This window comes from Trachymyrmex cornetzi, unplaced genomic scaffold (genome assembly GCF_001594075.2).
Source record: "Trachymyrmex cornetzi isolate Tcor2-1 unplaced genomic scaffold, Tcor1.1 scaffold138, whole genome shotgun sequence".
NCBI classification, from domain to species: Eukaryota; Metazoa; Arthropoda; class Insecta; order Hymenoptera; family Formicidae; genus Trachymyrmex; species Trachymyrmex cornetzi.
This window is the reverse complement of record NW_017295960.1, coordinates 382,183-409,584: the sequence shown is the minus strand read 5'-3', so window position 1 is coordinate 409,584 and position 27,402 is coordinate 382,183. Positions and strand designations below refer to the sequence as shown.

Sequence of the window (27,402 nt, the reverse complement as noted above, 5' to 3'; positions counted from 1 at the left end):
TCTATGTTACTTTCCAAAAAAGATTTTTTTATTTATATCTCATATTGAAGGATGAGCACAAATTAAAAATTAGATAAAAAAGTACGAAATTAGTTGTCTTTGTATTATTGAAGATACTACACTGTAATTGTAAGTGTTATCGAAACCAACAGCAATCATCATGACATCGTCTATAGTATTATTGCTTATCGACACGGAACTGTATCAGAAACTGGAAACAATGACATTCTGCGTTGCCCTAGTAAATATAGTCTCGCAGGTAAATACATGTACTGTCCGAAAGAAAACTGTTCAGTGCAATTCAATGTGATTCTAAACGTCTATCGTATGTTCCAACGCGTACTCAATACACTCGTAATTCCAATCATATTTCTGAAAGGATCAACTGTTCATTTGCATCACCTGTTATATTTATATGAAACGTATACTTAGCGAAAGTGTGTGCCTGTCAGTTAAGAAAAGCCACATGATCGTTTTAAAATCGTGCACCCCAACAATGAGAAGAGAACGCGCGTGCCGCGGAGAGGAGGATCTGAAATATTAATTTACTTATAACCAACCCTTATTGCGGGAAAAAATACTTTCAGAGAAGTTTCGAAATTCAGACGATATTACAGTGCCGAGGAGACCGTTTTATGAAGTATGGGAACCAGGAGAAGTTATTATTACGATATCAATAAAAAGTACCTCATGTTAATCGGTCAGTGGCCTTATCAGAAGCCGAAAGAGAAGCTATTTTACTTTACGTTTATAATAACACTTGCATTCTCTTCAATCGTTCCACAGGTAATATTAATTGTTGTCAAGAAGTTTTTTTAAGAGAGGAAAGAAACGGTAGAAATTTATTAAAATTCTGCGCTGATTAAGATTCCAAATCGCTCATCACGAATCTTCAGATTGATGAAGTCAGAAGCAAATATATAATGAAAATTCTTGCAAAATAGATTAAAATAGAAATATAATATTTTTCAAATAAACAATATTTTCATTTGATAGAATACACTTGTAAAATGTATCGAAAATTCCTATCTCGGAATAGAATGAAATCATGTTTATTTCAATTCGACAGCTGTCATACAGCTTGTTTCATTTTCTGGCATAATTTAATTTCGAATATTATTGATTGATTACTGGAATATTAGAAGAGTTTTTGGTATATTTTGCAAACCTATTTTACTGCAAATATTATTTTATTACAAAATATTCACATTTTAATTAAATTTGCAAGAACTTTTTTTATGTATTTTTCTCGCTTCTGAAGTCACAATTAACAAGATGATTGCAATGAGTACATAATTAAAGTATTATAATAATTCTAAAATAATAAAACAATCTAGATGTTACACAAGGGTATATGAGCAATAACCAGATGACAGTTGTTAAAATATAATATTTCAAATAAAATAAAATAAAACATACGTTTTGACCAGAAGATTCGGTCATTATCAATGTTGTTAGATATAAATAAATTCATTTTATTTTTTGTAACTAAATTAATTTTATTAATTATTTGTTTCGGATTTTAAATTGCGTACTATTATTTTATTTTTTGTAACTAAATTAATTAGATGTAATTATAGTCGTTTTTAGTATAACTTGCGTATATAACCGTTAGGATGTATAATCTTATATTTATTTATATTTAACAACATTGATAATGACCGAATCTTCTAGTCGAAACGTATATTTTATTTTATTTTATGTTATTTGAAATATATATATATATATATTTTATATATTTAGTTTTTCTAAAATAATACTTTTATTCTTCTTTCTTCACGTGAATGCGTTTGCAGGGGGCAAAATTTGGCGTGTGCGAAACCGCGCAGTGTATCTACGAAACTTTACCTCCATATATGTTAGCAATGATGGTTTTATGGAAAATTTTCACGTATCATTTTAACAGCGAAAAAGTACGTTTTATTAAATGGCATTGGTATTCTACTCGTAAAGTTACGAAAAAATAGCTGCGTTGCAAAATCTTATGCTCGTATTCATAGCCAGGCCTTATATTTAAGACTTCCTTAAATTTATCTTCGGATACTCTACGAGAATTATATCATTGGCTACTGAGCATCTAAAGATAAATTTAAGGAAGATCTGACTATGAATACGGGCATTAGACTTTGTTGACGATGTTGTTATAATTATTGACAATAGGTCTGTTTTTTATTGCTGCACTTTCTGAACTGGTACACACAGTACAATAAGTTGAAATGAAACAAATATACGTTTGTTTCACTTCAGGTTATTGCACCGGTTCAGAGTGTAGTAATAAAAAACAGACCTAATATTACATTCGAACACATATTGCTGATGTTTCTAGATTAAAGATCTCACAGATCACTTATTCGTAGACTGGGATATTCTCGAAACTAAGGAAGAACACGACATTATGAGAAAGTATGCCGAGAAAGGCAGATGGTACGCGCTGATATACGGATGTAAGTAATAGCTTGATTTTAGTTGAGAATGAACGAAATTTATTCTTTTTGTGTGTAATTAAAAAATTAAAATAAAATAATACTTTCATTACATTCGGATGTTGTTTAAATTAAATAAAAATAGAAATAGAAATATTTTTCAAACTAGTTACAAAAAAAAAACAATAAAATTTAACTGACGTTATTTCAATGTACAAGAAAAGTCGCACAAGGAAAAAACTTTTTTTTCTAGAGAAAATCTCCAGTCACAAATCAAGAAAAATATATTTAAAAGAATAATTTTATTTCGTTAAAATAATTAAGATATTTTGTCACACAAACTTTTCTGTCAAATATTTGACAAAAGAAACATTTATAAACGTTATATATAGACTAAATAAGAATTTTAAAAGAGAAAAATTCTGAAGAAGAAATATAGACACACTTATAAAAATAAAATATAAAATACTTCTTAACGGAATGAAATCTTTAATTAAAAAATAATTTTAATAGAGACGTTCGTTTTTACAAATTTTGTCCTTGTTGCAGCATTTGTTTACATGTCTATCACTACGTTTGCAACAACCACTCTCGTGCCACGCGTTTTGGATGTAGTATTTCCATTGAATACTTCCCGTTCTGTAATGTTACCGTATCCAGCGTACTATTTCGTTGACGAAAATCAATATTTCAACTATATTTTTCTCCATATGTTACTTACCAGCAACGTATGTATGACCGGATTAATCGCGCACGATAGCATGTTCTTTGTTTACGTCGAACACATCTGCGGCCTTTTCGCTGTTGTTGGGTAATTATTTTTTTTTTTCTAAAAGCGGGATCACATTTCTCTTATAGTTAGAAAACATAAAATTCTCTGTATCTAAAAGTAAATATAATATAACAATAGTTTCTAGCTCTCTTATGTATTCGCTTGGAAGAGACAGAAAATAATTTGCAAAAACTCTCATAACAATGTTTTGCGTAAAAACTTACAGATTTAGATTTGAGCACGTGTCACATAAACATAGTGCTATGGAAAAAAGTATCATTAATTATCCGGATGCTATGTATCACAAAAACGTCTTGATATCGATTTCCGTTCATCGAAAAGCTTTGCAGTGAGTATGTAAACGATTATAGCATATATTTCTCTCATTGCTTGCATTCAGCGGAGAAAGCAGCAGCTGTTGCAAAATTCGTTAATATGATTGATCTGGTCTTTAGTTCTTTACTGAATCTAAATGTATAAAACAATTATATTAAAGAATGTTACAAAATTTAAGGAGCAGACTTTCAAAATGCGTTTTGTTCAAAATTTATAATTTTCAAAAAATGAGAAAGAAAGCCACATGGAAACCACGCATCTTGCAAAAAAATAACAATTTGCCAGTCAGTAAGATGTAATATGTTAAACAAAATTGCTAAACATTTTTTAATAATATTAAACAAATGTATTTTGTTTGTCTCTAATTAAAGGACATAACGCACATCAAGATTTTGTCAGTATACAATATTAATAACTTGACGCTGAAAAAATGCTTTTTGAACATTCCAAAGTAGCTTATAATGTGTCTTTCATTATTGAACATTACGCCATTTCTAATTCAAAAAATGGTATTTTGAACAAAATTTTGAAAGTCTGCTCTTCAAAGCTATAGCTTTGAAAATATATTTTCTCTGTTGAACGCAACCATTAATATTGATGCTAATTAACAAATGATCTTTATTAGACCATGACAAGTTGCGATGCTCTTACTTGATTTTTATTTAGATATTTAGTCATTATTATATCCTTATCATAGATTCGTTCAATTTCTTGAGAGTACCTTTACGATATCGTTGGCTGTGCAACTTCTGTTAGTTACAATTGGCTTGAGTATTACTTTAGTACAAGTGAGTGATTTACTAATAGATAGCAAATACGAAAATTTTATAATGTTAACAAAGGATTAAAACAAGACTTTATCTTTTTCGTATTCAAGTTCTCGATACAGCTGCACGATTTAGCGGAAGCGACGAGGTACTTTGTTTTCATTTTTGCTCAATTATTCCACCTGTTCTGCTTCAGCTTCCAAGGACAAAAAGTGATAGATTATAGTCTCGAAATTTGTGACAAGATGTAAGAGACAGTATTAAGTTGAAAATAAATTGATCGATATGAAGGATATATTTTCTATAAAAACTATTACAAGCAATTTTAATCATTTGCAATCAACTTCTATTGCGCTTATTTTGTATGTACAATGGTAATTTTATAGATATCATAGCTCGTGGTATACTATACCCGTAAAGGAACAAAGATTGCTCATGTTCGTGTTGAGAAAAAGTATCGAGGCTAGTGTCTTGTCCGCCGGCAAGATATACATATTTTCTCTAGAAAGTTTCACGACGGTAAAACAATTAACGCGAAAAGCGCTATAAAAATATATAAATATAAAAATATACATAGAAAGATACATGAAACCTTATTTTCATTTAGGTCGTGCAAAGCTCGATGTCGTACTTTACGTTACTGTCGTCCTTTGACGTGTCGTGATCGATATCCGACGATTATAGCAGCATGTAGTAAAATATCCCTGAAATGTTCCACAGGAGTATACTATTACAGATAATAGATCGAATAAAATAATGTTTATATTTGCTATTATGTAATGAAACAAAAGTAATAAAATTTTATTTTGCTATCGATATTGCTAAGCGACTAAAAAGCTTTTCCTTCCGTTTTTTTTTTTTGCGGAGGCCTCGAATATTCACGACACTTACTTAAGAGTCTATCTCTATCAATAGAGAATACTCATTTTATCGCACTATTTCATTCTCATCGATAAGTAAATACACTCCGGAGGGAACATGCAAAACGAGCTGCTCGTTATTGAGGGACTACATTATTGTCAAAGAATTAAATACCTGTTCCCATAAATTCTATGTCTGGTCATTGATTGATATGACATGCAACAAAGTTATTTCATGAGAATCGACTACATGTACAGCAGTTTTAGCGCAAGGGGATATCATTTTAATTGTGTCTGACATCAAAGGGTGAGCGATCAGCCGTACGAAAGTTCGAAATTAATCGCCTTTGCCATGGCGAAAACGCGGTATCTTAAGAATTATGAAGACCTGGAGGCATTACTATAAATAAAAGTTAAAAAGGAGCATACAGCCAATACGCCGGTTATTTGTTGCAATATAATATATTTAAAATGATCTTTACAGAATTAAAATTCAAACGTTTCGGCCGATATTCGGCCTTTATCAGTATGTTCTAAAATACAATTTTTAAATCGGGGAAATTATATAAAATAAAATTTAAATTTAAATATTATGAGAGAAAAAATATCAGTCATTTATAATATATGATGGTTTAATATAAAAAGTTGAATGTATCGTAAAAGTTCTTGTAAATTAGTTGATTTTGTGTGACTGTTAATATTAGTCCGTTATCAATTGCAAGACCTCGTGTCGTAAAAAATTTCTAAGTTCTTTACTCGTACGTGATAGGAGTTACAATTATTCACTGGCAGTTTTACAGTCTTTATATTTTAATTTTAAATTATTAAGAATGGAAGAAACTTTCTAGAACAACATTACTTGTTAAAAGAATTTTTGTGTTTGAACTCTGTCGTTAATCTGATCCTACGTCCGCGATGATAAAGTGTGTATTATAGATGTTAAAATAAAATTCCATATTGGATGTTATAAAGCGTAAAATATTCACATGCATCTCAGATTCAAAGTTAAATTCTACAAAAATAGTCAGAACAACAAGTATATTAAAATAATGTCAAATATATCAAGATAATACCTAATATATGTAAATATAATTAGTATATTAGTAATTAGTATATTAGTATATTAGTATGTTAGTATATTAGTATATTAGTACATGTATTTAGTATATGTAAATATAATTAAAAATATTTGATGATTTGATATATCAAGATTTGATATCTCTTTCCATTCAATGGTGTAATGGGAGAGAGAATGAGAGGGAGAGTGGCCGTCTCCCACGGTCCCTCTCTCTCATTATTGTCGACCACATTTGATACACTACTTGGATCGCGCAGTCCATGCTCTATGTCTTTGGTATGAGGATCCGGGCTAAGTGTTATATGCTCCATAGTTTTCCCACAAATATTTTCTCTCGTTTCCAGCTTATTCCATTATATGGCAGTGAGCAGTAGTGGGCGCTCAAGTTATGCTTTACACATTACTTTGTGCTAAACTGCTTCCTTTTTCCATAATCTTTTTCTCTAAACAGCATTCCAACTGCGGAATTAAAAAAATGTTTTCAAATATTTATAACATAGATTTATGAAGAATACTGATGTCATAGAAGACCACTTTAAAAGATAAAATATAACATAGTATTCGGAGAGAGCTGTACTATTTCATTGCCACAGTGTGGGAACTTTATTGTAAGACTATGTATACCTACATCAATTTTAGTGTCAATCTTTCCAGAGTCTCAAACTGATGCTACTATTTGCGGAGTTAGTTATAATTTATACATATATGACTTGAAACAATTTCAGATATTAGTTACTCCATACAACTTTATATAGTACTAATGTATTTTTGTAAATATAAACAGTAACTTTAGTTTAATGTATTTTTGTATAGAAAAATTTATAAAGTAGAATTTACTTATCCTCGATACTCGTTTCGTAGCGGTACTGGACATTGAATAACAATGTATAGTATGATAACTACATATGATAGATACAATATGTATATCTGGCATGGTTAACTACACGTAAACACATCTTGTCAGAGAAATTTTTATTTCCTTGAGCATTCCAATCGATACGTTTTGCGTGGAAGAAAGTTACCCTAACCCCCCCCGTTGATAAGTTATTCAGAGAAATTTTTATTTCCTTGAGCATTCCAATCGATACGTTTTGCGTGGAAGAAAGTTACCCCAACCCCCCGTTGATAAGTTATACCTTTCACGTTCACCTTTTATCAAGCGAGACACGCAAAATTGCTGTCAAGGGTTTCCATCGCATACATAGTATTTTTCTCTATTACACCTGCTAAAATATTAATTCGTTCCTCATATCAAAGACGAGACGGGACGAGAAGTTTAGTCAATTGCGTGTTGCCAAAGGTAAAACGTTACTTTTAAAATTATGGCACTTGTGTGGAAAGATTACTACAGTATTACAAAAAGATTGTTGTTACTCTCCGGTCTGTGGCCTCATCAGGAAAAACGAACGAGCCTTTTTCGAGTGAGCTCATTGACTCTGATCATTTTTTCGCTGATTGCTCCACAGGTTTCTCATAATATTTTTACAATTCGTTACACTAGATATAAATCTGATGATAAAAAGGTTACATAAAAAAAATAACTGAAGTACGCAGTGTGTACATAATGTATCTGTATCTGTTACGCTCGCTTTGTAGACGATATATAACTCCACAAAATTAAGGATAGATTCTTTTTATTATTTAATGAAACGAATAAAAAATTTATATTAAAATGCACGCATATCCAAATGCACGGCATATAAAATTAAAAATAGAAAATTTTTAGAAAATTTTTTCTGCGAAACACTACACCATAAATTCTTTAAAGTTACTTTTAATAAGAATACTTCCAGGTGGCCCAATTTTTTCATTGCGATGGAAACGCGCGATGTATTAAACTGACTATACCAATGTTTATGTTGATGGTTACATTACTGGCGAAACTATATACATTCCAATTTAACAGAAGCAAAGTATACTAATACCGAAATTTATATTAAATATTTAATCGAAAATTATTCAAATTTTTGTTATCCTTTGCGATCTCGATCGTCTTCGATCGTTGAACTGTCCGATATAATTCAACATTTATCGAAGATGTTTTTAGATTAAAAGTCTTACTGACCAACTGTGTGACGATTGGAAGAAGTTGAATAGCGCGGAGGAATATGAAATTATGAAAAAGTATGCCACGAACGCAAGATTGATTACTGTGGTATATTTGAGTAAGGATAAATCGATCTGTATTCTTTTGATTTTAACGAATGATGAACAATTATTTCGTTTTGTTACAGTATATATTTTTTTTTGCTCTTGGTTGTTTACATTAATTTCCTTCATGCCAAAATTATTGAACATCATATTATCCCTCAACGAATCCTTGCCTATAAGTATGCCTTACAAGGCTTATTACTTCGTGGACGAAGAAAAATATTATTTCTACATTTTATTTCATATCTTTGTGTTCACGTCTATAGCTATTATGGCGGAAGTCGCGCACGATTGCACTTTTTTTATTTACATTGAACATGTCTGCAGTCTCTTTGCTGTGGCTGGGTAAGAAAAACTAACATTTCTTTACGTTGATTCTATCACGACTGATCGGGAGAACTGAACTGCTGCTTAAATGTTTACAGATTTCGTCTTGAGACTGTATCACTTAATGACCGTAACAATGCGAATAATCGTCTAGATCGGAAGATCTACAATCGGAAAATCGCTATCTCTATTCATGCACACTGGCGAGCTATACGGTGAGTACACAATTTTGTACTAAGTAGAACGTTATACATTTAAAGAAAAAGAGAGAGGAAATTATACCGAATTATAAGTACTACAAAATTTGTTTCCAATTGGACAGATTCGCGGAGATTCTTGAAGACATCTTTTGTATTGCTTTCGCAGTACAAATGCTGATAGTTACTATAACATTGAGCATTACTCTGCTACAAGTACGTATCTACCCAGTAAACATTAAGTCGTCTTTAAGATGACTAAAAGACGTCATAAAATTCTGTAGGACGTCCGAAAAATTGTACTAAAAGACATTTTTAAGACATCTTTAAGATGTCTTATGTCTGTCTTTTAGTAGCCTTATTACACGTCTGATGTCATGTTAGACATATTTTAAACAATTTGGTTTGGATATTTTTCAGACATTCCCTATAATGGTCTATAAGACGCCTTTGAGACATTCTATAATGTCATTGTTCAGACATTTTTTGGACTAATTTTAGACATTGCAGTTTTTATGGGTTAAATTAGGTTATATTGGCAGAGTTTCGATATACACCGCCAGTACTATGAAATCTATAATATACATAACGTGAACTGTAGATTTAAAAAAATCAGGGTATCAATTGTGTATCTCGAAACAAGATGAAAATTACAAAAGTGAGTAAATTTATTAGAATATTAATATTTTAGTAAATTTATTCACTTTTGTAATTTTTTAATCTTGTTTCACGATATACAACAATCGAAACCCTGTATTTCACATTACGTATACAAATTTCAGTATAATCGACAGTGACTGTGTTTCAAAATTTACTGCCAGTTCTTAAAATTTATAGTGCACGTGATGTAAACTATAGATTGTCAGTATTGGTAGTAAATTTTACAACCACAGTGTATATCAGAACATGGCCATTTATTTAATATTTATAAAATAGTATATACATGTTACTTACATTCATTTATTTCTTATTCGAACAAGGTTCTACAAAAAAGCGCACAAAATATTTCGGACTTGGATTATGTAAAATAAAAATCTCAAGAAATTTTTATTTATAAACAATTAAAAGAAAATCAAACATAACAATTTGTATTTTTTTTATAAATGACTTTAACATTAATGAAACGCAAACGGTTTTTTAAAATAACGTGTTAAATTAATTTTTTTTTAATTTATTATTTTTCATTAATGTTAAAATTATTTACAAAAAAAATTTTTTGTTTGTATTGTTCGTAAGTTTTTCTCCCATAGATGAATTTATATTCGAGTCATCATCTTGATATAAAAGTCTCGATCTCCATAAGTTTCATTGAATAATAGAAAATGAATATTTATTAATCACAATATTTCGCATAAAAGAAAATATTTCTATTTACTTATGTATCCAATAATAATCAATTAATCTCCAAAAAGTGTGCAAAATTTATCGATATTGTGAGATATAGCCTCTACATTATCAGGAATTTCATGCTGATAACATACAAGATGGTCACCATCGATAATGCCCGAGTTTCACCCATACAATTTCCTCGTACAGAGGTAATCTTTCCATTTTGCAATCTTCCACCACCAGATGTATTTATACCTAAATTACCAAAAATATATAAATAATTTATTTGTAAATATTGTGCTTTGTATTAATTAACCGTAATGTAAATTCACCTAGACATTCCAAGTGAGAGAAAATTGGACAAGTATCACAAACGAAACTTTCACGTATATATATATAAGAAACACGACGCCGCGTTTATAGAGGATGTGATGCTTTGTAATGTTTCGGGCATATAATTTGACTAGTCATCAGAATTATTGAATCAGCAGACATACATAATGTCGATGCGTGATAAGATGAAGGACAATGGACATATCGAGCTATTTTTTCGTTCAGACTTTTAGAAATAATCTCAAATTTATAAATGCACGTTTTCTTGTAAAATATGAAATACTTGTAAAAATTATTATAGAAAATATATGCAGACGTTTATAGTAATTAACATATTTTATATAATATTCTTTTAATACAACAAAGAATTATTACCTCGGATTAAAGTTGATTAAACATGCAGTCACCACCAGAAAATCGAAAAATATGACATAGCTATATATGAATAGCTACGCAATTAAAAAGAGACACCAGATACCGATAAAACCGGAAATTACTCATTATTCTTATGCGCGATTACGAACTCATTATTATTCGGGTACGTGACATATGCTGATTTACGAATTATTATAAAACAATGTCTTATTCTTGTTCTGAAAAATGTCTTAAACAGGTATGTCCAAAAGACATCTTAAAAAAGATGCCTTTATAGAATATGACTAAAAGTCGTCTTCAAGATGTCAATTAGAAAAGTCTTAAAGAAGTTTTAAAAAGAACATGTCTAAAAGACATCTTTTAGATAAGTCATATAAAATGTCTCTTTTAAGACGTCTTTTGAATTATCTTTTAGACATGCGTGTTTACTGGGCATCTATTTGTTATTACAATTCAACTTAGTATCTACATATTTCATGCGATGTTATTTGTCGTTTGTGTTGAATTACTCGCTTATATAATTAAGAGCACTGTGCAACGTTTTTAAACTTTTTTCATGTTTCTTGATATGTAATTCTGTTAGGCTTTTCAAGTAGACAATTACGAAATTGTAATTAAAAATGCACTAGCATATCATAGACTTTCGAATAAAACCGGACGAAAATTTAAAAAATATTTATGTGTTTTAATCATTTTAATCATGCGACTTCGTGCGATATAATCAATCCTTTCATTGAAATAGAATATAAACTATAGACAATTTTAATTAATGACTTCATATAACCGCGCTATATTTAAATAATTAACTATTATGTAACCGATTACGACCCTTTTAAATTAATTTTTATTTTCAATTGTTTTATGTTTTACACTGAGGATGATATGATAAAGGTCGAAACATTTGTATGTTAAATGTTTATATCGATTGAATTGAAGATAGATTAATCGTTAGCAATTAACAACTATAAGCATTGATTCGTAGCCTTTCCCCGTTCACAATTTCACTTTTTAGAAAATATTGTCCTTTGGTCATTTCTGAAATTGTCTAAAAAAAAAAACGAAACGAATTAAAAATTCATTACTATCGAAAAACACTTGTTATTTACTGTAAAACAAAATTCTTGTTGTACAGTGTGTATAGTAAATAAAGAGAATAAAATATCGTATTCGTCGTGTTTAAGGTTGCGTTACTGCAAGGTGAAATTAATGAAACGTTCAAGTACCTGGCGTTTATCTTTGCTCAGGTGATACACACGTTCTGCTTCAGTATACAAGGACAGAGATTGATTGACCACAGCTCGCAATTAAGCGATAAAATGTAAGACTTTAATCACTTAAAATCGGTAAAATCGAAAATTGTTGTTGACGACTGAGATTCAAAGTTATTGTAGATACAATTCCTCCTGGTATGAAATACCTGCGGAATTACGAAGGCTGCTTCTCTTCGTGATGCGAAGGAGCATGCAACCCAGTTTTTTGAACGCCGGCAAGATTTATGTCTTCTCTTTGAAGAGCTTTACCACGGTAAACATTATTTAGGCAACTTATATGTTGTTTCATGTTTCTTTGAAGTCTCTCTTAAGAATACTGGCATTTATTTTAAAGGTAATGCAGTCTTCGGTTTCGTATTTTACCGTACTTGCATCCTTCCAATGATCAATGGTCAATATGTAATTTGGATAGTATCTGTACAACCACAATAATATTATAGTAATAGAGATCGTGCAGTGGAAATAATATTTACATTATACACATTAATTTTATATTTTTAATCTCATTTTTAATCTCATTTTTACACGGAAGTTACAAACTATAAGAAGATATAAGCAAAAATAAAAATGGAAAAATGGGTAAAAAATGCTATTTATTTTAAGTACTGTTCATTTTTAAAAGAAGAATATTAGGTAGGAAGATATTGGGCAGGTAATAGTTTTTTAGTTATGAACTGGATTAGATTTGCATCTAAAGTATATAATACGTAATAACGTCGTTAGCGTAAGTTGCAAAAATAATTGGATTCAAATCTTTAACTGATAAAATTCGATTTAATGTTACGCCAAAATCATGGCAAGCATGTCATATGAGATCACAGAAGCTAATCGTGATGGTGATGATGAAGAGTGTACAACCGAGTTTTTCAAGCACCGACGAGATCTATGTCTATATACTGTCTGGGGAATTCCACAACGTTAATATGCGCAAAATTATCGTGTGTTTGTCATAGTATTTCTTTTACGAAACATAATGATCTTGTTTTGAAGATTTTGCAAACGTTGATGCCATACTTTACGGTGCTCTCATTCCTTTAGTAGCTATTTATTTGTGCATCTGACGATATTTTCCGGTGGCATTTGTCGAAAAAAACAATACCGCGTGTCTTTAATTCTCCTAATATAATTAAACACTCCTAATTCCAATGTTTATCGTTAATTCTTTATCAAAATTATACATAAATTGACTGGTGTTATGTGTATCTTGAATATTTAATATTTCGTATAAACACAGACTTGTTAAAAAATTTTAGAAGCTTTTCCAAGTGAGTTCGGTTTCGCTGATTGTTCCACAGGTTTTGGAGAAGTTCCTCATAAAAAATTTTTTACTAGGTATATGTATATGTATATATATATTCACTATACTAGTTTTAAATCTGATCGTCAATAGAATACATAGAAAAATTAATTAAAATACGCAATGTATACGTATCTATTAAGCTCGCGGGTGGACTTCCAAAGACCTGAAGCTCCGATTTTCTTGTCAGTTGGAATACAACTGTAGTTTGGTGCGTTAATTACGAATAAAACGTTGAAAATTGGTGATAAGATCATTTTGAATGTCAAATGTGAAAAAATGTTAAAAAATTCGGTTTTCCAAATTTGACTTTTACATCGAAAATGACTTCGTCGGTAATTTTCATGATCATATTCGTAATCAGCGCATCAAAATATAATTGTACATCAATTGACAAGAAAACCGGAGTTTTCAGGTTTTCGGAAGGAGGTTTATCCAAGCTCGGCCTATAGACGATATACAATTGAGAATAATATTCCTTTTCATGAATAATATAAAAAAAATGTATAATGAAATACATCCGTATCAGAATACGCTGCACAAAAAATTAAAAATAGAATTTTACCTTGAGAAACTGCGTCATAAATTGTTTAAATAGAGTTTTAATGAATATACTTCTAGATGGCCCAAATATTTCATTGCAATGAAAACGCGAAATGTATTCAACTGATCATATCGGTGTTTATGTTGAGGGTTATATGTCTTTATTGCACAGTTTATAGAATTGTCTAGCGTACTCGTATGAATTCATATTGAAATATTTAGGTTGATAAGATCAATTATGGTCGATTATAGGATTTTATTTACTTAATTGATGGAATAAAAATTTATTTATCTTATTATAAAAATGTTTTTAAAAGATTTATAGCATATACATATGCATACATTTATTATTTCTTGGTAAAGTTTATTTATAAGCATGTCAAATCAGGAACAAAAATCTTTTAAACATAAAATTAATATTTCCTGTAATTACTCAAAATTCCTGTAAAAATTCAAATATTTTGTATTATTTTTAATATTATTACTAATAAACGCGATGCTGCAAAAATTTTGTACAGAATTTATGATAAAAATTATATCATAGAATGTGAACTAACTGTTTACTAACTCTATAGTGAACTAACTCTATGATTTAGATATATTGTACATGTTGCATTACATGAAAAATAAATGTTCATTAAAAATACATTCCTTTTTAAAATTATCTTTTCCCCAGCCTTTTCACCATTCTTTCTTCATACCTTTTGAACTAGTTGATAAGAAAGCGTACTTGGCTACTCGTGTCTTATACTATTAAAATATTATTAAAATTGCATATCATTTTATTGTTAAATAGTATGATAAAAATCGTTGAATGAAAATATCATATAATTACTTAATAAAATATCTTTAATGCGTGCGATAAAAAAAAAGAAAACGTGAGAGTTGGAAAAAAGTGAGGAAGAAAGAATGCAACGGGAGGAAGAGAGAGCGTGAATAATAAGTATAGAATTGCAACAGGTTGGAGAGAGAGCGAACTGCATCCATAATAGAAGAGTGAGATAGGCCAACGGGTGAAGGAGAGAAGAAACGAACCCCTTTTCTCTTCTAACACGACCCCTATGACGCGCTTACTGTTCCCAGCGTCGGTAACTTCAATCACTCAACCCGCGCGCCATCTGCTGGTTGCTGTATCCGTGAGTTACAATTGTAGCGATAAAGCCTTGTGTCCACGATGCTAGAAATCGGTCCGAGACCTCGGATGAAGAAAGAATTGACCAATCGCAATGGTCATGTGATCAAATTGTTCAAATGCGATTTGTTAATTTTTTCTCTGTCCGAGATCTCGGACCGATTTCTAGTATCGTGGACGTTGGGCTTAATAGGGAGTTTTTGCAATAACGTGAATTCAGATACGGTGAACGCTAAAGCCATGTTATCCTTTTCTTAATTAGTTGTTGAGAAGAAGATAACCTGACCTTAACGTTCACCGTATCTGGATAAACGGTATTGCAAAAACTCCCTAATACCACACACCCTCAGGTACTGTCGACGTGATGGCACTACAAAAGAATAGGACGAGTAAGGATGAGATTTCATTTGTGCGTTTTTATCGTACGACAAATGTGTGCAGGATAGAGAGTCCTCGGATCTCTCTATCCTATAGCCAATTAGCAGGCTTGAAAAATTTGCCGTACGACAAAAACGCACAAATGAAATCCCACACTAATTGGGTACGGTAATATTACAATTCTTTACGGAATAGAAAAATCCAATGTACGATTTGTTCGTACATTACATACAACATATTACCATTAAAAATTCACCTGTTTCATGTTCATAAAATATTTTATGTTGAAGACCCTGATTGCAGAAACGGTCCGATATAGGGTTATTTCACAGAAGAAGAAAGATACACTTTAAAACGTAAGATTTGTGATACATCTCTTTTGAGTAGATATCTTGTACATTAATTAAAGAGGCATCTGAAATTTCAACTTCCACAAGTAATAGACGAAATACAAAAAGATTTTGAACATACTTGAGTATCGGCACATTTCATATCAAACACATCAAATGATAAACTACAATGCAAGATCTGTTCTTACTCGTTCAATGTTCTACGAAATGATATAGATTATTATAGATGATTTAGCGTGCCATTTGGTCAAGCATGCCTTAAAGACTAAAAAAAATACTGGCAATAATAATATATAAAAAGATAGGAAAAATAAAAGTTGGGTACGGCAACATTTTAATAAAATTTAGAATAATAGGGCACAATGTAACATTTGCCATAAAAATTTTTCGTGCAAAAGTACCGACATTCTGAGAGTACATTTATTTTATGCTAATCAAATATGTCCTGACAAAGAAATAACCAAACAAAATAACCAAAGTGGCGTAATATGGCAATATTTCAAAAAAGAAGGAAGACATGCTTCAAAATGTAACATTTGTAACTATTTCCTTACACATGGATCTCACGCAACCCAATTAAAGCTACATATGAAACGAAAACATCCATTAATAATCGAAAAAATACGAAACAAATTTAAGTATTCGTGGATATCGGAAAATTTCGTATTGAATACATCAAATGACATAGTACAATGCAAGATTTGTTATAAGAAGTTTGACATATTTAAAGAAAAAGTGGGTGATTTTTAGCGAACCACTTGTCTCAACATGGAATAAATCAAAAACTACTGAAGGAAATGACATGAATACTAATCAATCAGAAGAAAATAACGAGTAACTTCTCATCAGATTGATAGACATATTCGCATTTGAAAAAACAAAAAAAATGACAACGGTAAATATTACAAATGCTTACTTTTCCTCTTTTAGTCTGTGGTCCCCTTTAGTATGCACTCATGTATAACGAACACATAAGAAATCATACATTTAGTATTTGTTTCTCATAAAGAATAATTATTTGACTCTGATATTTATAATGTGTTTTTTAAATTTCATCAATATTTTAGTTAAGTAGTTCCATTTAGTCAATATTAAGGTTAAATAATTCGAATTTACTATAATATACTTAATACTTGAATATTTAATAACTAATGGCTGTTCAGGCAATTTATCTATTGGAGTAATTTTAGAGTCAAGCATTTTTTATTTCCACAGTATTTGATACTAAACATTCCATTCTTTAAATATTTTAATAATAAGGATCCCAGCTTTGATGCGATTATAAAATAATGTACTTTAGTGAGAAATTTAACTTTGTAGTACTAATCACATTTGTATATTCCAACTTTTTAATCTATTGTTTATTTCGTGTGTATTTGCAGATTCACTTTTGAATAGGATACATCAGAGATTCCGGTCGATTTTGAAAACGATGTGTGAAGTATCAGCAGTCTTAACTGGTTGTTAATTGGAACCGTTAAATTGCCACATTTGACGTATCAAATATCAACTTTCTAATAAGTATCCTGTTTATTAATTGTACTATTAACAATTTTTTATGTTAATTAATCAATATGTACGTCACAAATAATAACTTACCCAACCCTGACCGCGTCACTTAATATAGAAAAATTTTAAAAGTACATCTTATTTATCTCCGACACTCGTCCGAAGCGATATTGATTATTGAATAACAGCGTATAGACGACTACGTAAGATACATACAGATATAATATTTATTTTGCAACTAAGAATATACATAAACATATCTTGCCAGATGAATTCTTATTTCTTTGAACATTCCGATCGATATGTTCTGCGCGGAAGAAGGTTGTCCCACGCGTTGATAGTTACCTGTCACGTTCACCTTTTATCAAGCGTGACACGCAAAATTTCTACCAAAGGTTTCTGTCGTACATAGTATTTTTCTTTATTACACCTGCTAAAATATTAATTTGTTTTTCATGACAAGAGGAGAAGTTAAGTTAGTCAATTGCGTATTGCCTGAGGTAAAACATTGCTTTAAAAATTATGGCATTCGTGTGGAAAGATTACTACAGTATTACTAAAAAGTTATTGTTATTCTGCGGCCAGTGGCCTTATCAAGAAAAACGAACGAGGCTTTTTCAATTGAGCACGGTGACTTTGATCATTTTTTCGCTGACTTTTCCACAGGTTCCTTATAAAATTTTAATTATAATAAAAATTATGTACATCGTCTATCTAGGCGATCTTAACAGATAAATAAATACGTTACTCAGTATACTTAACGTATCTATCTATCTGTTAAGATCGCCTAAATAGACGATGTATAATTCGATAAAATTAAGGACAGAATTCTTTTTATCATGTTATGAAGTCATTGTATGAAAAATGTATTTTAAAATGTACACTTATCGAAATACACGGCATATGAAATTAAAAATAGAATTTTATTCTGCGAAACTGCATCATAAATCATCTAAAGTGTGTTCTAGTAAGTATACTTCTAGGTGGCTCAAATTTTTTCTTGCAATGGAAACGCGCGATGCATTCAACTGACCATACCAGTGCTTATGTTGATGGTTACGTTTTTGGCGAAACTATATACGTGCCAGTTTAATAATAGCAAAGTACGCCAATACCGAAATTTATTTGTTTGATCAGAAGATATTCGTTCAAATTTTCATTATCCTTTGCAATCGTAGTCTTCTACGATCGTCGGATTCTTCCATAAGATTTAACATTCATCGAGGATGTTTTTAGATCAAAAGTCTCACTGACCATTTGTGTAACGATTGGGAGAAGTTAAATAGCAAAGAGGAATATGAAATTATGAAAAAGTATGCCACGAACGCAAGATTGATTTCTTTCGCATATGTCTGTAAGGATAAATCGTTCAGTACCTATTATTTTTATTTTTATGAATAACGGGCGATTATTTCGTTTTGTTGCAGTATATGTATACTTGACCAGCAATACGTTCATGTTACTTTCCCTTGTACCCAAATTGCTGAACATCGTATTACCCCTCAACGAATCCCGACCTATAACTTTCCCTTATGACGTCTGTTATTTCGTGGACGAAGAGAAATATTATTTCTACATTATACTTCACATATATGTGGGTGGAAATATATCTCTTACGGCGGTAATCGCACACGATTGCACGTTTTTTATTTATATTGAGCATGTCTGCAGCCTTTTTGCTGTGGCTGGGTAAGAAAAACAATTTTTTTTACATCGTTCCTCTCACGATTCATTGAGAGATCGAAACCGTCCCTTAAATGTTCATAGATTTCGTCTTGAGACTTTATCGCGTAAGGATCATAACGATGAGAATAATCTTTCGCATAATCGGAAAATCGCTGTCTCCATTCATGCACACTGGCGAGCTTTACGGTAAGTGCAAAATCTTGTCTTATGTAGAACTATAGATTTAAAGAAAAAATAACGAAAAATTATACTATGTAAGTACCACAAAATTTGTTTTCATTGGACAGTTTCGCGAAGATTCTTGAAGACATTTTTTGCACTGCTTTCGCAGTACAAATGCTGATAGTTACTGTAACATTGACTATTACTTTGCTACAAGTACGTATCTACCTATTTGTTATTGCAATTCAACTTGGTATCTGCATACTTCGTGCGATGTTATTTGTCCTTTGTGTTGCATTACTCATGGTTATATGATTAACAGCACTGTGCGACATTTTTAAACTTTTTTCGTGTTTCTTGACATATAATTTTGATAGGCTTTTCTCGTCGATTACGAAATTATATTTAAAAATAATCTAGCATGTCACAAGCTTTGGGGGAAACCAATTGAGAAATAAAAAAATATTTTTTATCACTTTCAAAGTTGTTAAAAAAACGGAACGTCATAGAAATTCGATTATTATCGGAAATCACCTATCACATACCATAAAATAAAATCCTTGTAGTACAGTGTGTATACTGAAGCAACATATTAAAATATCGTATTTTTTGCATTTAAGGTTGCGTTACATTACGGCGACATTAATGAAATGTTCAAGTACCTAGTGTATATCTTTGGTCAAGTATTACACACGTTTTGCTACAGTCTGCAAGGTCAGAGACTGATCAATCACAGCATACAAATGCGCGACAAAATGTAAGATTTTATAATCATTAATAAATTTAGTGAAATTGCAAATTTGCTGACAACTGAGATACACAGTTGTTGTAGATATAATTCTTCCTGGTACGAAATACCTGCGGAATCACGAAAACTGCTTCTGTTCGTAATGCGAAGGAGCATGGAACCCTGTTTCTTGAGCGCCGGCAAGATTTATGTCTTCTCTTTGAAGAGCTTTACCACGGTAAATATTATTTAGGCAACTTATATATCGTTACATGTTTCTTTGAAGTCTCTATTAAGAATATTGTCCTATATTTTAAAGGTTATGCAGTCTTCGGTGTCGTATTTTACCGTGCTTGCATCCTTCCAATAATCAATGGTCAATATATAATTTGGATAGTAATTTCTAATCACAATTATATTATAGTAGAGACTGTGCAGTAGAAATAATATGTATATTATATTTATTAATTATGAACCAATTAAATACACTGTTAAAATATCTTTGTTTAATATGTTGTTAATCTTGTTTTTTCACAAAAGTTACAAATTATAAGAAGAAATAAGGTATAAATGGAAAATACAGGAATAGTTAAGAAACGTTGGTATTTATTTGAAATGTTGAAATGTGTTCATTTTTCATTCGATTTTAAAGGAAAGATATTAGTTGAGAAGATATTGGCAAGGTAATAGATTTTTAGTAATGGACTGGATTATATATTTTGATCTAAAGTATGATACGTAGTAATGTCGATAGCGCGAGTTGCAAAAACAAAGGGATTCAAATTCTTAACCAATAAAATTCGATTTAAAGTCAAGCCAAAGTCACGCATTATCGGTACTGGCGTGCATGTCACGTAAGGTCACAGAAGAAAAAAGATACACTTTAAGATGTAAGATTTGTGATACATCTCTTTTGAGTAGATATCTTGTACATTAATTAAAGAGGCATCTGAAATTTCAACTTCCACAAGTAATAGAAGAAATACAAAAAGAATTTGAACATACTTGAGTATCGGCACATTTTATATCAAACACATCCAATGATAAACTACAATGCAAGATCTGTTCTTACTCGTTCAATGTTCTGCGAAATGATATAGATGATTTAGCGTGCCATTTGGTCAAGCATCCCTTAAAAACTAAAAAAAATACTGGCAATAATAATATATAAAAAGATAGGAAAAATAAAAGTTGGGTATGGCAACATTTTAATAAAATTTAAAATAACAGGGCACAATGTAACATTTGCCATACAAATTTTTCGTGCAAAAGTATCGACATTCTGAGAGTACATTTATTTTATGCTCATTACATACGTCCTGACAAAGAAATAACCAAACAAAATAACCAAAGTGGCGTAATACGGCAATATTTTAAAAAAGAAGGAAGACATGCTTCAAAATGTAACATTTGTAACTATTTCCTTACACATGGATCTCACGCAAGCCAGTTAAAGCTACATATGAAACAAAAACATCCATTAATAATCGAGGAGATACGAAACAAATTTAAGCATTCGTGGATATCGGAAAATTTCGTATTGAATACATCACATGACATAGTACAATGCAAGATTTGTTATAAGAAGTTTGACATATTTAAAGAAAAAGTGGGTGATTTTTAGCGAACCACTTGTCTCAACATGGAATAAATCAAAAAACTACTGAAGGAAATGACATGAACACGAAGCAATCAGAAAAAAATAACGAGTAACTTCTCATCAGATTGATAGACATATTCGCATTTGAAAAAACAAAAAAAAATGACAACGGTAAATATTATAAATGCTTACTTTTTCCTCTTTTAGTCTGTGGTCCCCTTTATTATGCACTCATGTATAACGAACACATAAGAAATCAAACATTTAGTATTTGTTTCTCATAAAGATTATAATTATTTGACTCTGATATTTATAATGTGTTTTTTAAATTTCATCAATATTTTAGTTAAGTAGTTCCATTTAGTCAATATTAAGGTTAAATAATTCGAATTTACTATAATATACTTAATACTTGAATATTTAATAACTAATGGCTGTTCAGGCAATTTATCTATTGGAGTAATTTTAGAGTCAAGCATTTTTTATTTCCACAGTATTTGATACTAAACATTCCATTCTTTAAATATTTTAATAATAAGGATCCCAGCTTTGATGCGATTATAAAATAATGTACTTTAGTGAGAAATTTAACTTTGTAGTACTAATCACATTTGTATATTCCAACTTTTTAATCTATTGTTTATTTCGTGTGTATTTGCAGATTTACTTTTGAATAGAATACATCAGAGATTCCGGTAGATTTTGAAAACAATGTGTGAAGTATCAGCAGTCTTAACTGGTTGTTAATTGGAACTGTTAAATGAATTGCCACGTTTGACGTATCAAATATCAACTTTCTAGTAAGTATCCTATTTATTAATTGTATTATTAACAATTTTTTATGTTAATTAATCAATATGTACGTCACAAATAATAACTTACCCAACCCTGACCGCGTCACTTAATATAGAAAAATTTTAAAAGTACATCTTATTTATCTCCGACACTCGTCCGAAGCGATATTGATTATTGAATAACAACGTATAGACAACTACGTATGATACATACAGATATAACTTTTATTTTCAACGAAGTATATACATAAACATATCTTGTCAGAGGAATTCTTATTTCTTTGAACATTGCTATCGATATGTTCTGCACGGAAGAAAGTTGTCCCATGCGTTGATAAGTTACCTTTCACGTTCATCTTTTATGAAGCATGACACGTAAAATTGCTATCAAAGGTTTCCATCGTACGTAATACTTTTCTCTATTACACCTGCTAAAATATTAATTCGGTCCTCATAACAAACACGAAACGAGAAGTTTAGTCTATTGCGTGTTGCCGAAGGTAAAACGTTACTTTTAAAATTATGGCATTCGTGTGGAAAGATTACTACAGTATTACAAAAAGATTATTGTTACTCTCCGGTTTGTGGCCTTATCAGGAAAAACGAACGAGGATTTTCCGTGTGACCTCAGTGACTCTGATCATTGTTTCGGTGATTGTTCCACAGGTTTCGGACAAGTTCCTCATAAAAAATTTCTACTATATGTATATGTATATTCGCTATACTAGTTTTAAATCTGATGGTCAATAGAATGCATAAAAAAATTAATTAAAATACGCAGTGAATACGTATCTATTAAACTTGTGGGTGGACTTCCAAAGACCTGAAGCTCCGATTTTCTTGTCAGTTGGAATACCACTGTATTTTGTGCGCTAATTACGAATAAGACGTTGAAAATTGGCGATAAGATCATTTTGAATGTCAAATGTGAAAAAATGTGAAAAAATTCGGTTTTCCAAATTTGACTTTTACTTTGAAAATGACTTCGTCGGTAATTTTCATGATCATATTCGTAATCAGCGCATCAAAATACAGTCGTATATCAATTGACAAGAAAACCGGAGTTTTCAGGTTTTCGGAAGTTCACCCAAGCTCGCCCTATAAACAATATATAATTCAGAATAAAATTCCTTTTCATGAATAATAGATAAAAAATGTATAATGTGAAATACATGCGTGTCAGAATACACGGCACATAAAATTAAAAATAGAATTTTACCTTCAGAAACTGCATCATAAATCGTTTAATCACAGTTTTAATAAGTATACTTCCAGGTGGCCCAAATTTTTCATTGCAATGAAAACGCGAGATGTATTCAACTGATCATACCGGTGTTTATGTTGATGATTATATGTCTAATGAAACTATATACGTGCCAGTTTAATAGTAATAAAGTACGTCAGTATCGAAATTTATATTAGATCGTAAGATAATTATTCAAATTTTTATTATCCATTATAATCTCGATCTTCTACGATTGTCAGACTGTCCGATAAAATTCATCGAAAGCATTTTTAGATCAAAAGTCTTACTGACCGACTGTGTGACGATTGGGAGAAGTTGAATAGCACGGAGGAATATGAAATTATGAAAAAGTATGCCACGAACGCAAAATTGATTACTTTGGCATATTTCTGTAAGGATAAATCGCTATTTATTATACTTATTTTGATAAATGATGGACGATTATTCTATTTTATTGCAGTACATATTTTAATGTGCGTAAATATATTCATATTAATTTCCCTCATGCCTACATTACTGAACATCGTGTTACCTCTGAACGAATCCCGACTTATAACTATGCCTTACGACGCCTATTATTTCGTGGACGAAGAAAAATATTACTTCTACATTATATGTCATATGACTGCGGGTTTGACTATAGCTCTATTGGCGTTACTCGCGCACGATTGCGCGCTTTTTATTTACATTGAACATGTCTGCAGCCTCTTTGCTGTGGTCGGGTAAGAAAAACTAGTATGTTTTTTCTTTTTTTTTACGTCGTTTGAATCACGACTGATCGAATTGTCGCTTAAATGTTCACAGATTTCGTCTTGAGACTTTATCACGTAATAATCTTAACATTACGACGAATAATCGACCGGATAATCGGAAAATCTACAATCAGAAAATCGCGATCTCCGTTCATGCACACTGGCGAGCTTTACGGTGAGTAGGGGAAAGTGGAGGTACTGTGCGCTGCGGGTAATTGTGCGCATCCTGGTTTTATACTTTTCCAATAGATGAAGACGTCACTGTGGTGAAACTTTACGCTGAAGGTCGTTCTCTTATAATATAACTCTTATAATATAAAACTACAAAAGATACGACGTAAATACATTGCTAGCCAGAGAAATACAAAAATGTAAAATCACATATTTACTTGTTATTTTAACATTCAGAAAATAAGGTGGTAAGTCCGTATTTTTAATTTGTTCGTTTAAAGTTGCATACGTTATTAAAGTACGTTATTATGTGCATCTTTTGAGCTGTTATTTATTAAGTTTGGTTAGGAATTGTTGAAGTAATCGTGCCGAGTAAGGTCGCTGCGGGCAACTGTGCGCAAGCGTTTTGAAATGCGCACAATTACCCACCATTAATATATTGAATGATTAACACTAATTTTTTCGTTTCTTCTTGGCATTATTATTTTATTTTGCCATTTCATTTTGTCAAAGACTATGTGTTTTGTATTTTTCTTAATATATATTATATATGTGTGTGTGTGTGTGTGTGTGTGTGTGTGTGTGTGTGTGTGTGTGTGTGTGTATAAAGTATATTTAATATCTATTTATACATATTGCAATATAATGAATATATTTATTGATTTCTTTGTCAACATTCCACGATTCATTCATTTCTTACGATTTTCGTTTTGCGCACAATTTCCCGAAGCGCGAGAAATTTTTTCGCTTTTCCGTTTTTTCCTTTTAGTCAAATACAACTGTATCGAACGAAAATCTGTTCGGTATGTGAATACGTAATGGCGGAAGAATGTTTCTATTTCTATGCTTGTATTGCTTTAAACTTGGAAAACCATTTCAGGGGACAATAAATTTCCCTTAGGTGCGCACAATTCTTCCACTTTCCCCTATACAATATTACGTAGAACATGAACACATTTAAAGAAAGAAAAATAAGAAATTATATCGATGTAAATATGATATAAGAATATTAGGTATCTCATTCTCAAGAATGCGTAGTCGTCTTCAACATCGTGACTATGCTCTTTAACCAATCAAAGCATTATCCCAAATTTAGGATAAGCATTTGATTGGTTCTTCTGATTTAGGACAAATATTTGATTGGTTGTCCTAATTTAATCTGCCGGTTATTATGCACAATGAAATACCTTATATTCTTACACCATTAATGTAAGTACCACAAAATTTGCTTCCATTGGACAGATTCGCGGAGATTCTTGAAGACCTCTTTTGCACTGCTTTCGCAGTACATATGCTGATATATGTTGTAACATTGAGCATTACTCTGCTACAAGTATGTGTCTATTTATTATTGCAATTCAAACTGGCATTTGCATATTTTATGTGATATTACGTATCGTTTGTGTTGCATTACTCGCGATTGTATAATTAACGGCACTAGCTGTGCAACATTTTTCATAAATCTTGACATGTGGCAGGTAATTCTGTTAAGTTTTTTCCCGTAGATTACGAATCTATAATTAAAAATACTCTATAGCATGTTAGATTTTCGAGAAAAACCGAATTGAAGAATTAAAAAATTGTTTTTTTCACCATTTTCGAAGTTGTTTAAAACAACAGAACGTCATAAAAATTGGAGAATTATCGGATGTCACCTGCCACATGCCACAAAACAAAATCCTTATTATACAGTGCGTATATTAAAGCAAGAGATTAAAATATCATATTTTTTGCGTTTAAGGTTGCATTACAGTATGGCGACATTAATGAAATGTTGAAGTACCTAACTTATATCTTTGGTCAAGTATTACACATGTTTTGCTTCAGTCTGCAAGGTCAGAGGCTGATCAATCACAGCATGCAATTGCGCGACAAAATGTAAGATTTTATAATCATTATAAAATTTAGTGAAATTGCAAATTTGTTGATGACTGAGATACAATGTTATTCCAGATACAATTCGTCCTGGTATGAAATACCTGTGGAATCACAAAGACTGCTTCTGCACGTTATGCGAAGAAGCATAGAACCCTGTTTCTTGAGCGCCGGCAAGGTTTATGTCTTCTCTTTGAAGAGCTTCACAACGGTAAAGATTATTAACAAAACTTATTATTTCTTGTGTCTTGAAGTTCTTCATAAATATACTGACACTTATTTTACAGGTTATGCAGTCTTCGGTGTCGTATTTTACCGTACTTGCATCCTTCCAATGATCAATGGTCAATATATAATTTGAATAGTATCTGTGCAACCACAATTATATTATAGTAGAGACTGTACAGTGGAAATAATATTTACGTTATACTTATTAATTATGAATGAGTTACCTACACTGTTAAAATAGCAGTGTTAAATATATTTCCATTCTCGTTTTTCACGGAAGTTACAAATTATAGGAAGAAATAAGCAAAGATGAAAAATGGAGAAATGGGTAAGAAATGGTGGTATTTATTTGAAATGTTGAAATATGTTCATTTTTCATTCTATTTTAAAGGAAAGATATTAGTTGAGAAGATACTAGCAAGATAACAGATTTTTAGTAATGGACTGGATTATTCATTTAAAGTATAATACATATATAGTAATGTCGATAACGCGAGTTGCAACAAAAAAACAAATGAATTCGAATCTTTAACTGATAAAATTCGATTTAAAGCCAAAATTATGCATTATAGGTACTGGCGTGCATGTCAAGGTCACAGAAGCTAATCATGATGGTGATAATGAACAGTGACAATCGAGTTTTATAAGGACCGACAAAATCTATGTTTTCTCTCTGGTAAGCTTTTTATTATGGTATTACGCGCAGAATTATTGTGTACTTGTCATAGTGTTC

General features: G+C 31.0%; 2 protein-coding genes and 1 pseudogene across 2 annotated transcripts; all 3 read left to right on the top strand.

Annotated features, from left to right (window-relative positions):
• The first annotated feature begins 642 nt into the window (after positions 1 to 642).
• Positions 643 to 12,487, top strand: LOC108770896 (uncharacterized). Its single transcript, XM_018522653.1, has 12 exons — positions 643 to 786; positions 1,797 to 1,913; positions 2,327 to 2,448; positions 4,229 to 4,319; positions 4,409 to 4,545; positions 4,685 to 4,817; positions 8,284 to 8,401; positions 8,471 to 8,732; positions 8,813 to 8,929; positions 9,037 to 9,127; positions 12,130 to 12,266; positions 12,340 to 12,487. The coding sequence occupies exons 1-12, from the start codon at positions 643 to 645 to the stop codon at positions 12,485 to 12,487; spliced, it is 1,617 nt and encodes a 538-aa protein (XP_018378155.1).
• A 6,246-nt stretch (positions 12,488 to 18,733) lies between these two features.
• On the top strand, positions 18,734 to 20,256 carry LOC108770976 (odorant receptor 9a-like). The gene is made up of 6 exons (XM_018522791.1): positions 18,734 to 18,782; positions 18,856 to 19,117; positions 19,196 to 19,300; positions 19,402 to 19,492; positions 19,897 to 20,033; positions 20,109 to 20,256. Exons 1-6 carry the CDS (start codon positions 18,734 to 18,736, stop codon positions 20,254 to 20,256), a joined length of 792 nt encoding a protein of 263 aa, XP_018378293.1.
• A 3,729-nt stretch (positions 20,257 to 23,985) lies between these two features.
• Positions 23,986 to 26,779, top strand: LOC108770970 (odorant receptor 46a-like; annotated as a pseudogene).
• Positions 26,780 to 27,402: the final 623 nt, after the last annotated feature.

Bases quoted from the DNA above. Each gene is read 5' to 3' on its own strand.
- LOC108770896 (XM_018522653.1), top strand. From the start codon at position 643: ATGGGAACCAGGAGAAGTTATTATTACGATATCAATAAAAAGTACCTC. The intron at 787-1,796 runs GTAATATTAATT...ATGCGTTTGCAG, and splicing joins TCTCTTCAATCGTTCCACAG to GGGGCAAAATTTGGCGTGTG. The intron at 8,402-8,470 runs GTAAGGATAAAT...GTTTTGTTACAG, and splicing joins GATTACTGTGGTATATTTGA to TATATATTTTTTTTTGCTCT.
- LOC108770976 (XM_018522791.1), top strand. From the start codon at position 18,734: ATGAAAAAGTATGCCACGAACGCAAGATTGATTTCTTTCGCATATGTC. The intron at 19,118-19,195 runs GTAAGAAAAACA...AAATGTTCATAG, and splicing joins AGCCTTTTTGCTGTGGCTGG to ATTTCGTCTTGAGACTTTAT. The intron at 20,034-20,108 runs GTAAGATTTTAT...CAGTTGTTGTAG, and splicing joins ATACAAATGCGCGACAAAAT to ATATAATTCTTCCTGGTACG.